This window comes from Balaenoptera musculus, chromosome 11, assembly GCF_009873245.2.
Source record: "Balaenoptera musculus isolate JJ_BM4_2016_0621 chromosome 11, mBalMus1.pri.v3, whole genome shotgun sequence".
In the NCBI taxonomy this organism is placed as follows: domain Eukaryota; kingdom Metazoa; phylum Chordata; class Mammalia; order Artiodactyla; family Balaenopteridae; genus Balaenoptera; species Balaenoptera musculus.
Genome location: NC_045795.1, coordinates 7,820,821 through 7,833,718, shown reverse-complemented (window position 1 = coordinate 7,833,718; position 12,898 = coordinate 7,820,821). Strand labels below are relative to the sequence as shown.

General features: G+C 38.8%; 1 protein-coding gene across 1 annotated transcript in view; it reads right to left on the bottom strand.

Moving 5' to 3' along the window:
• SYCP2L (synaptonemal complex protein 2 like) overlaps nt 1–12,898 on the bottom strand; it is a 68,076-nt gene that overhangs the window by 51,829 nt on the left and 3,349 nt on the right. Inside the window, exons 4-10 of the mRNA XM_036870068.1 lie at nt 12,763–12,882; nt 9,793–9,897; nt 9,361–9,385; nt 4,799–4,884; nt 4,600–4,688; nt 2,827–2,861; nt 1,554–1,696 (exon numbers count right to left, since the gene is read on the bottom strand). Of these exons, the coding sequence (XP_036725963.1) occupies nt 1,554–1,696; nt 2,827–2,861; nt 4,600–4,688; nt 4,799–4,884; nt 9,361–9,385; nt 9,793–9,897; nt 12,763–12,882 (603 nt within the window). The remainder of the gene's footprint in view (nt 1–1,553; nt 1,697–2,826; nt 2,862–4,599; nt 4,689–4,798; nt 4,885–9,360; nt 9,386–9,792; nt 9,898–12,762; nt 12,883–12,898) is intronic.

The window sequence follows — 12,898 nt, the reverse complement described above, 5'->3', positions numbered from 1 at the left end:
CTGGAATCTCTCTCCCGCTAAAGGTTCTAAGAATAAAGAATACGTTTATAGTTCTCCCAACCAACAGCGACCAGGGAGGCAAACTGTTACCCCCAAACTTCTAAAACCAAAGAGATACTGATCCAGACTTTTATCCCTTTTGTTAGCAAGGACGGTCTGTTGTAGTCAAACAGTCCTCACACGCCGTGTCTAGATTCAGCACTAAACGGACATTAATGTGAACTTTCATCTAAAAGCAGTTCCACTAAGAAGCTGATGGCTCTAGGGGGGAAGTGATTTGAGAAAGAGGATAATTTCTTTTGTCTTATGTTCCCCTAATTTCCCTGCAGATGAGAGAATCGCACAGAGGGGAAAGGAAACTAATACTGGAGTGCCTACAACATCTCAGGCACTTTTAGTTTCTCTCATTTAATTCTCACAATTCTGAAGTTGGTTTTATTCCCATTTTACAGATGAGAACACTCAGGCTTCATGAGTCAACTATCAGCTCCAAGGACATATTGCACAACACAGGGAATATATAACCAGTATTTTATAATAACTATAAATGGAACTATAACCTCTAAAAATTGTGAATCACTATACTGTACACCTGTAACATATAACATTGTACATCAACTATATTTCAATTAAAATTTTTTTAAAAAAACAAAAGTCAACTACTTTGCCAAAATGTATACATCACATCAGTTGGGGAGGTGGGACCCAAACCCGACTCACGGTATTCCCATTTAGATCAAACTGCATCCTGGCTAAACAACTACTGCAGATCTGGCAACGGGCTTAAAGTCAAATTTAACATATTTAATAATATATTTGTAGGTTCGGATTTAATAAAATCCCAAGTGCTCAGCAGTTTTGACCAGAAAGGCTTTGTTCAACATGAGCACTGTTACTAATAATTTTAGCTTTTCCTACAGAATCACCCTCATTTTAAGAACTTTTTTAAAGGAGAGGGAAAACATTTTAGCTATTTTAGGATGAAGGTGAGTATACAGCAAAGCCATAAACTACGTCTGTGCTACTTGAGGACATAATCACAGTGAGGCTGGGTTGCATGGAAGACACCGAAAATTATTGTTCTTCCAAACTGTGAAGGCTGGAGGGCTCACAACACAAGCACCCCATAATACTCCTCTGCCACCAGAGCACCCATGCCAGCTTCAGCCTCCTGTCGTCATGCCAGCTGCTCTCTGCAAGGCTGAAATGCACATTCTTTTCTTCTCCAACTCTCCCTACCCTTCAAGGTTTGTTGAAAATCACTTCCCGCTCCATGACATTGTCTCTGACTGGATCCATCAAACTCACACAGTTCTGTCTCCAGGCTAAGTTTCCTGTAAAGATGTCCTAACTGTATGCTGGTATCTGGTCCACAAATATTGTTTCTATTACCCTCAAGTTATTTCACGTAAGTGGGAAACAGGAAGTTTAAGAATGGCGACGTAGTCACATTTAAGACAAAAATCCTCCCCTGAGCCCAACATACAGGAAGGCGCTGAAAGGATGCTTCATAAATATTGATTAAATGGAATTTTCATGACCAAGAATCTCACCGTCTCAAATTCTCGATCCTTAATTTCTTTGAAAGCCTCAGCAATGGTATCATCTTCAAACCACTGATGGACAAAGTTTTCCCTTGATTTTCTCATGGTCAGTCTACACAATGCTTCACAAAGAGCCACCTGCTGGTCATAATCTAGAGATTAAAAATACGGCAGACATGGATAATTCTGGGCACAAAGCAAAAGAAAAAATGAGTTCCACAGATCAGCATTTGCTCTAAGAAGGTCCATCTTAGAAGACTAGCATTGTGTCTTATAGTTATAAGCTGCAAGACATATCCTGGAGCAATTATAATCATTTAAATTCATCTGTAAGAAATATTAGGGGAAAATCCAAATGATAGGTCAGTATACAACAAATTTTTAAAAAATGATATTTCTGCAATTTATATTTTAGATATATTAAAACATTCATCAAAAGCAACTTTGTCCAAGACTCACAGATAGAACAAACTAGTGGTTACCAGAGGGAAGGGGGGAGGGGCAAGATAGAAGTAGGGGAGTAAGAGGCACAAAGTATTAGGTATAAAATAAGCTACAAGGATATATTGTACAACGTGGGGAATACAGCAAATATTTTATAGTAACTGTAAATTGAGTATAACCTTTAAAAATTGTGAATCACTATATTGTATACCTGTAACTTATATAATATTATACATCAACTATACCTCAATTGTTTAAAAAGCAGCTTTATCCAGCCTTAAATACGTCTATAAAAATAAAATCCTAAGAAACTGTAGTATTTCACAGCAGATAAACAAAACTACACATATCGACATGTTTAGATTTCAAACAATTTTAAAGGTAAAAAGCAGGTTGCAGCTGGATATGCAAACTTAAATTTGCAAAAACAATAATGTATGTTGCTTGTGAATACACAGAATAAAAGTACAAAAATATTCTTGAAAATGAAAAACAAATCCAAGTCAAAGGATTACCTCTACAAATGGCGAGGGGAATTGGAAGGGGGTCTGGACACAGGGGCTTTACCTGTAACTCTGATTTATTTAAAAAAGGATTTGAAGCAAATGTGGAAAAAGGATCAAATTTGACTATGCTCATTGGTGAGTAAAGGAATATTCATTAATTATTCTTTATGGTTTTAGCATGCTTAACGCTTTCATCATAAATTAAATACAAAAATCTTAACTTCTATTTTTAATTTGACCATAACTTATTCCCCATAGTTCCAAGATGCTCATAAAACCCCCAGTGTCCAATATTTAACATTCTAACATTTAAAATTCTTAATACTTCTTACCACCCACAGTCAAGATTGTCCTTGCAAGGTCTTTCCTGAAACATTTAGATAAATTTCATTTTACTGAGATGAACATAAGTAAAACTCTACTATATTGGCATTAAAATTTTAATCCAAGATGTATATTTTTGAAAGTATTTCAAATTCATTGTCAAAATTTCCTCAACGTCACAAATACATTTTTATGGAAAAATTGTCGAGGTTATATATTAATGACTTACATATACTTTTTACAAAGAAGCTAGAGCTACTATACATTCTGAGGTTCTATTTCTCCCTCTGTAAAGTGAATTATAATTTGATGATCTCTGAGGATTCATCAAATGCTAAGATCCTGGAATTTTACAGTCACCTCACCAGCCTGTGTGGATGCATACCCTCTTTTTTTTTTTTTTTTTTCATAGTTTGACAGACACCTGGAAGAAATGATACAGTAGGTGCTGTGGGTCTTTCCTATAAGCTTTTGGAACTTATTTTAAAAACTGATAAATTTAAGTTAGAGATGTAATGGGATTAAGTTATCACATTATTGTAACTAACACAGACTCCCATATTGCATATTCACTTAAGAATTTCAGTTAAATGCTAACAAGTGTTGATGTTGATTTTTTAATATCTGAAATAACTCTCACGTTAAAGAATGGATTTAAGAAATCTTGTAGTAGTTCAGTTTCTCATAATAAATGGATTGATTTGTCACAATTAAATAGAAGCCTTAGAACAGCACCACTGAGAGTTCTGCTTACTTTTATGTTTGCAGATTTTACATTTGACTTGAAGTGCAGAACACTCAAGAACTAGACTAGAACACTCAAACACTCAAGGCAGGACCACTGCATTGGTTTGAAAACTTAGGAGAAAACATCAGGTCGGCTTCTCTCCAGATCTAAGTACACCACTAAGGGTAATGATTAACTAATCTATTCAATGAATACTTTGTAGGAAAAATTAAGAGAAAACACTGCATCCTGCAAAGACAAATTAAATGGACAAACATGATGAGCTCCATGCTCACCAATCCCGTCTTTCAGGTCTACACTATGATAAACTGGGTCACCCTGCTTCTTGCTAGTCATGGCTGCATGTCCCTCGAATGATGGTGTGCCACAGTGATGTCACCGATGCTGGCTGGTGGTCAGCACACAGTCACAGGTTTAGGTTCAGATTTCAAAACAGGGTGCTGGTGTTGCTTTCCCATGGTCACACATTACAACCTTCTCTCCAAATTTCTATGTCCCAGGAACTACATAATTGTGAGTGGGTCACCAAAAACCCCAAAATCCATCCCTTGAAAAGCAATACATGCTCTATTGGTATAGGTAATAGCTGGTAACCTTTGAGCATTTGCTCTCTACCAGGTAATGTGCTAATGGCTTTCAGTGGATTGCCTGATTCAACCTGTACAATAACTCTATTGATCAGTGTTAAAGTTGACTCCATTTTACAGATGAGCAGACTGAGGTGTAGTGAGCTAAGACTGTGCTCTAGAGGAGCAACCAGCATAAGTGGCCAAACTAGGATTTGAAGCCTGAGGTCTGGCACCACAGTCTGTACTCTTAACATTCTCCCATGAGTCTCTAATCCGGTTCACATTCACAATGAAAAATAATCTATAGCCTGAGAAAGCATTTCACCGCACAAATTTGATGGGGAAGAAAAAAAAAAAAAACAACCCGACAACCCCAAACACCCAAGGAGAACAAAGACTGAGGTGGTACAACCCAGAGAGATTTTGCCCTTACGTCACCACCTAATTGGGTCAAGGTCACGTACATAAGACGACACGAGCCTTCCGACAAGACGAGTTGTTTTCTCTCTTCCCGAGGTACAGCTTGCAGAATGCAGTTCAAGTTCCTCAGTGCCTGTTGGGAGTTGGGGAAGGTTTTCACGAGGAAGAAACAAAACGGAGACCTGGGCACGAGCTTCTCCACGGGGTCCAGGGCAACTGCTACCAGCACTATGTGCAACTCACCTCCCGCTGGATCAAACGATTTACACTCTCTTCTGTCACCAGAAATCCTAAGGTAAATATGAAGGAACCCAACAGCTGACTTTTCCCTGAAAGCAGAATTTTCAAAGAATCAAACTGATGCTAAAAAAGAATAAGGAAAGGACTCCTACATAGCAGGAAGAGGCAAAGGCTGAACAGCCATGGGCAGTAAACATTTCAGAAATGATGTAGTCTGAGCAAGGGACAAATCACAGCCTGCTTCAAGATCTAGAAGCCCCCGGGCCACCATCGATTTGCACGGCATAGACGCCCACTGAGGTAAACAGCAGCAGCACGTGCAAAGGGTGACTGTCTGTGATCACTGCATCTCAGGCAAAGCTACTTTTTTGTCCAGAATGAACAATGTACAAGGGCAGCTCCTGCACACACTTTCCCGCTGTTTCTGTGCATTTCTTACATTTGTGTATTTTATAGAAATAAAAATTTTATAATGGTCTTATGCTAACAGAAGCAAGAATTTTTAAGTAAAGCGTTGGTCTTTGTTAAATAGCTTAAGCATAGAAACTTCAATGGCTACTTATGTCAGAACGTAGTAACAAAACAAGGTATGTGGTAATGCTTTATGCTTATTAAACTTAATAAATATTATTAATTAAACTTTATTTTATAATAATTTAAGTTTATTAAATTAATAAACTATTATTATTTCATTTATGCACATTGTGTTTAGATATGACAGTGGTAGTGTACACTGCAAAAACGCATGGTAAAGTCCTAACATTACTTTGATAGGTTCAGAGGTGCAATTTGGATATGTGAATTTTTTTTTCTTTTAACCACACATTGCATACTTTTTAATCCCCATATAACTCATGAAATTGTGGGAATCCAAATCAGGGAGTAGAAATTTTAAAAAGATCCCTCTTCAGTCCAAAGAAGCCACTTTGATACTGCTGAATGATTTCTGGAAACAAGAAATATGGCCAGGGGCTGAGCCAAAAACTTGCCTGCCAGCTTAAAACTTGAGAGAGAGATTGTAACAGAGCCCAGGTGACCCAGGTGGACAGCAGGGGACCCTAGAGACATTTATGCACTCTGTTAACCAGCAAGTATCAGATGTCATTCGACCTTTTCACTTAAAGAGTAGTAAAGAGAAACTAACAAATATAGCCCTATGAAAAAGGAAGGAGCATAAGTTAAGAGGTAGCAAAAAAGTGACTTTTTGAAAAATGTTTACTTCAGGAAATAAAAGATAGAAAAGCTGGGAAGCCAAATCAAAAGCATCTGATTTATCATCTCAAAACTCAAAAGAATGTGAATTCTATGAAATAAAAAATTAGATTTGTAAGAGAAGGCAACAGTATAAGATGAACACAGAAGTAAATGAGAAAGAAATATGTAATATGAAAATCTAAGCCATTCTGGATATTTCAAGCTGAGAGAATCTAATACAGGGAATTAGTTACAAAAACATAGGTAGCCACTACCACCCCATATACATCCCTGGAAAGCCACGGGGAAGAAGTAGTATTACCAGGTCCCGGGAATGAAGGTCACCTAGCAAATGCTGTAGCCACAAATAAGCCAGAGTCACAGGAACTATGCAGTCACTTCCCAGAGATAGCACCTCAGCAGAAGGGAGCGGGAGAAATGTCCTTCCTACCTCCAATTTCCTGCCATTGGCTAAACCTGGCAGGCAACCAGTTGGTTAAAAAGCCTAGGAAATTGTTCTCTGCAAAGTAGAGAGAGAGGAAGGCAGAGAGAAATGAATCTGAGAGCAGAGGTAGATCACCACCACCCACGGGTTTCAAGGAAGCAAAGATGTGACAGCAGAATTGAAGTCCATAGTGGAAGCAATGAGAGCAGAATTAGTTAAAGCATCGGCTTCCAAGAAAAAAGTAGCAATTGCTCTCAAAATACACAGGAAAAAACGAGTGGGAAAAAGATGTGAAGACAAAAAAAAAAGATGCAATGGATGAATAACAGATAATCTTAGAAAGAGAAGAGAATAGAAAGAGTAACTGTAATCATCCTTTCCCACCTCCTCTCTGATGTAACAATTATGCTCTTGGGTGGCACTAACTAGCTCCAGGGGTGGATCCTCATTGGCTTAAACTAGGCAGGGGCATGCCATTCACCTTCTCACAGTGATCGGTTCATTAAGGGGGTGGAGGTGGGGGGACACAAGCAGAGCCAAGCTAGGGCTTTCTTCTGCCGGTTGAGCAAAGTGAACGTTTCTCCCCCAGGAAGCACGGCTCTGGAAGCTGGCCGCCATCTTGCAAGCACTAAGGGAGACCAACTTGAGCTCAGAGACAAGACTCGGAGGAGGCAGAATAGAAAGAACTGCAGGAAACAGAGCCTAGCTACAGCCCAACTGCTCCTGAAACTTCCTGTCTCTGACTTTTTAGTTCCTTGAGCAAATTAAGTCATCTTTATCACTTAAGGCTGTTTGAACTAGATATCCTGTTACATATACTGAAAGCACTTTAACTCAGCAGTTTTCAACTGGAGGTGATTTTTGCTCTCCTACGGCGCTCTTGCAATATTTGGGGATGTTGTCACAACTGGGGGAGTAGTAGGGACTGCTACTGACGTCTAGTGGGTAAAGGCCAGGGATGCCGTTAAACATTCTATAATGTATAGGACAGCCCCCCCCCCAAACAAAGATTTATCCAAACCAACCCAAATGCCAATATTGCCAAAGTTGAGAAGCCCTGCTCTGATAAAATTATCAAAGAATAAAATTTCCCAAGCTAAAGTAAGATCTGATTTCAAAACAACTCATGAAGAACCACATAAAACAACCCATGTGCACATGTGCTCACAACACTCAATATAAGACAGTGAAACAGTTTTGAGGTGGAGACTCTGGACTCTGCAAAGCAAGAGTTATATTGGATAAAAGCCACAAGAACACTCTTAAAAGATAAAAAGCACTGACCATGTTCCACCCACATACCCTAATAACCTCTTCAAAATGTATTACAGCAGATGGAGACAAAGCAGAATAAAGAACTCAAGAATGAGAACATCAGGCCATAAACAAGCTGGTAGTGAGCCCTAAATAACTACTGTAAATAAGATTGCAATACAAGGCAAAGAGCAAATACTATTTACAAAGACACATATATATATATATAATACAGGACTAAAACCCTGGATTAAACTAAATAAATCTGGGTAGAAAATGGAGGAGGAATAAAAACATGTTGAATTCCTTGCCATACATAAAGAAGAAATAGGTGCTATCATTTTGGCACTCTCATGTTGATGTTGATAATCAAATTAAGAGTAACAACCAGAAGAATAAAACTAGGACATAAGCCATTCAAATCACTAGAAAGGAGCAAATAGTGAAAGAAAATATAATCCATATAGCAAAGCACAAAACAAAGGAATCATAAAAATGAAACATATACAGTAAGGTGAGGTCATGAGGGTGAGGCCCTCATAATGAGATTAGTGTCTTTATAGGATGCCAGAGAGTGGCTTACTCTCTACCCGTGTGAAGACACAGCAAGAAGGTGGCTGTCTGCAAGCCAGGAACTGTGAGAAAATAAGTTTCTGTTGTTGAAGCCACTCAGCCCATAGTATTTTGTTATGGCAGCGTGAGCTGACTAATGCAGTCACCTAGAGCAGTGTTTCCTCCATTTGGGACAATGGAGTGATTGCAGGGACTATATGAACCTATTAAGTGGTCCAAGCAACAGCTATAGGCTCAACAGATCTCTCTCATATGTATTTCTTTCCAAATATGCAGTGTACACACGCTGTTGTAAATCAATAAAAGTTTACTTTTAAAAGTTACAAAATTCAAAGTAGTTTTTACCACTGGGTATTTTATCAACCAACTTTAGAGGCAGGAACTATCACTTATGAAGTTCAGAAAAAACTGACTTGCAAGTATTTGGATCTGCTGACTTAGATTATGGAGACCTCTTTCTAAAAATCAACCAAGCACCATGCACACTTAAGCTTCTAGCTCTAAATGTCCTCAATTTACGAGGTACCATCCACTGTAGAATGTAGTGTCAAGTTAATAATAGCTTTTCAAAAGAAAAATAAAAAGAGGGACAATAGGGAACAGACATATGCATTTTAAGATGGCCCCAATTTGTGCATCTTTGAATCCACAGTTTCATAATTCAAAGTGTTTGTTGGGTTACCTTTAACATGAGCCACACTGAACATCATCATTGCCCTAACCTCCAAATTATCTACTTTTTGAGCTCTTTAAAGACAGAGAAAGGCATGAGAATCGGCTCCAAGTTAAATCAGTAATAGCTAACTTTGGCTGTTTTGGAATGATGAAAGTGGGTCTCCATCCCTGATTGGAGCTAAATGGCCAAACAGTGCCAGGAGCAGCTCAGTAAAGATGCACCGCAGGCAAATGAGACACACTTTACAACAAAATTCATTTTGGCATCACAATCTGACTACCATAAGATGGCCAATTCATGCAAATATAATAGTTAAACCCACTTCACTTTTGTATATCATTTAGATAAATATTCTTTTCTCTAAACAGGAATATTCTATTAATGAAAGGTAAACAGCTAATTAGTAGTAAATAATACACTTACCTTTCCTACTACTTCTGGAAATAATCTAATAAAAAGAAAGAAAAAAGTAAAGCTCGTATTATTTTTAAAAAGCATTATAAACTATAACATTAATGTGTTAATGCTGATAATTCTCTAACGGGCAGGAGTTGACTTTAACTACAGTAGAAAAAAAATTTAGAGAAATCCTATTTGACTTTCAATTACTTTATTAAAATCAGCCTATCACCTCCAATCAGGTGAATAATATATTTGAAAATAAATCACCTCATGTTTCTATAACATTGTTTATATACATTTGTTACTATTTCATATAATATTTCTAATAATAAAATATGATAGTCTTTTAGAAAAACCCACATCTTAGAAAAACACAAGTTTTATGAACAACTTGAAGATTCCTACAAATTACCAATGGTATCTGCTCAGTAAAGCATCCAACCTCATCCTTACCATGGCTGTGTCAAAAAAGTCTTCTGTCACATTAATCAGAGATGTGTCCGAGGCTAGGTCTGTCATGGTCAGAAATCCTGTTGTTCTTTCACACCAGGAAACCATGTACACAAGAGAAGAAACACTGATGCAACCTCTGTGACTGAATAGCTACTGCTCATTCGATAAAATTTCACAACAGAGTTCTATAATTTTAAAGACCCTTTTCCATTTCACTTAGGCCTGATTCTGAGGCCCCCATCTAGAACACTCCAGAATGGAATCAGACTGCTACAGAGTTGCAACAAGTTCTCAGATACCAGCAAGAACTGGAGACTTTGCCAGGATAATCAACACCAGAAAGGCTTGTAAAGGGGGCAGTGAGTGGTTAAGAGATAAATGAGCCTTGTCAACACAGGAGAAATTCCTGTTACCTGGGAGGCTGTAGAAAACAAGTCATCAAATATCAAAGGACATGCAGATTTTAGAAAGTGCTCCAGAAGTATGCTAGTACAGTACACATGCCTCAGGCCTGGCCACCTTCCTTTTGTCAAAAGCTTCCAGCTAACTGGAGATTTTTTCCCCATAGGAACATATATCCAAGTTCATATTACATTGCTAGAACTAGTGTGATTTAAAATTAACTTACATAAACCTTCCTAGAACATACTTATTCAACAAAGCAAAGGCCATCTTTGGACCGTTTTATGCTGAGGCTAGTCACTCTTACCAAAAAAAAAAAAAGAAAAAATCCTAGTTAGAAGTCATCAGTTGACCAAGAAGTTAGTGACATGAGTTCGTGATGAGTAACTCTTATAGGAGTGGGGCCTTGGAAACTTTGTCCACTTAGAGCCAGGAACCCAAGGTACCAGCTGAAGACCATGGACAAACCCATCAGCTCTCCATCTTGGCTGCACGTTAGGAAAACCTGGGGAGCTGTGAAACGCCCTGATGCATGGGACCCGTCGTGGATCCAGAAAATCAGAATCTCTGGTGATGGGACCCACGCAGTGCATCTCGTTAAAGCTCTCCAGGTGATTCTAAGGTACAGCAAGGTTTGGAAGTCACTAGGCAATGTTTCTTTTATCTCAAGTCAGACAAATATTTGCACTTGATTGAATCATCCATCTCCTGAAGCAAACCTTTCTCCAACAGCCCGAGGGAAGAAATGTCCCTCTACACAGCAAAACTCACCACTAGGGTGACATTTTCTCCCTCCCCATGTTCATACTCAAAATTCTATGCTTTTAAATACATTTTTGTCACTATTCTATTTATGCCCCCAAATCGTGTCCCCCTCCTAGCCCACCAAAATACACTGGCTGAGTATAGATTCAGAGAAGTGGGGGAAATGCCACATTACTTGATCAAGACTTGGACTAGGAGGTCACTCTGAAGCCATTTATGTGTCGTGATCATACATGGTAAGCTATACACCAGCTGCCCTCACAGCTGCGTCATTACCAGAAGCCAGATGGTTACTGACAGATGCAATAGCTGTTACTCATTAAGCATATGGTAAAGGACAAGTTAATCTTTCTGCATCTTCAAGTACAGGGCCAAATATGTTCCTTTCTGTAGGAAATTCTTATTCTATGGAGAATAACTTCCCAGCACACTTCATGTTGAGCCTGCAAACACAGTGGGCTTTAGAAGTGTAAAATCTAGTATCCCATCCACTTTGATAATATCAATCTATTCTCCTTGGCCAAAACCTACATGAATTAATAGTACATGCTTTAGAATGTGTTTAAATTATGGCTATGGCATTTCCATCACCAGCTAGAATTCCAGTGGGATGTGGAAATTCCTATTTGGTTTCAAAATTCCAGTGGAGACTTGATCTGACACTTTCAACCTTGGGATGGCATTCTTAAGTCTCAATAGGAATTTCAGTTTGGAGCAGATCCCAATTCATTCCCCCAAATCAGCTTAAGGCTCCAAAGTACCCCTGGGACATCCCTGCCCCATTTCCTTTGGAGTTTTTGCTCTTTTTCCCTGCTTCCTGTTATCTGCCTGAGTAAGTGTATCAGGGAGTTAGATGGGGCTAAATGAAATATATAATTCAAAATGAAATATACACGGCTTGCATAAATACAGCCCTGAGATTTACACTCCCACCCACCCCCTACCCTAGCCGCAAACACTTTTAAAGTTCCTGAGAGAAGTTAGGAAAGCCTGGAGTTTACTCTCTCTCCCCCATGGAGGGGCAGCCCCATAATTAGAGGCATTTTAAAGTGAAAAAGGACAGAGACATCTCCTTGGCCCAACCTGATCTTGATAAACTTCAGGTACCAAAGTCCAGGGGGTAAATCAGAGATTTAATGGCAGCCGGACCACCCTTCTGCCCTCATGTTCTCACCAATAATCAATCACAGGGCTGTAAATCTTATCATGAAAAAAAGAGAAATGCAGCAAGAGACTTTGCAAACTCCGCTTTGCTTCCAGATGCCATTATTAAGGCACGCGTGATGTTACCTCCTGATTAATTAAGAACAGGTCAGAATTGCGTAACTGGGGTGACTTAGAATAAGCAAAAAGTATTTTGGCATTTTTTTCAGACTCAACTAGGATTTTAGAAAGTTGGAAAGTGGGCTGTGGCTAGGGGAAGTATTTGATAATTTATCCAGGTCCAATCTTGTTGATAAAGTTTATTAACATAGTTATGGGGGAGTGTGTAACAGTCCACTCTCTCCATCCTATGTCTCCAAATTCACTAATAAAAAACATACTATTACTGCAATGGCTTGTCGAAGGGAGAGGGCTGTGTCCGACTTATTCCTGTACACTCCCCAAAGTGCCCTGCCCACCCCATACATCAGGAAACATATGTGGAACTTAATTTTTGATTGGATGTAGGCAACAAGCACTGGTACCGATTCCTTTTCAAATTTGATTTCAAAGGAACATAAAATACCAAACTAGGCAACTGAATCCTCTCTAGTTCTTTAAGTTACCCAAACCCATACAAAATGAAAAGATGACACTTATCTTTGGGATCAGTCCCTGCTGAATTAGCAAAGGCTCATCTTCTCTGAGGCCATCAATGAAGAATCGCTGAACACATCTCAGCAACAGTGAAACACACTGAAATTCATTTTTATCCAGTGCCTTGGGATTAGACCAC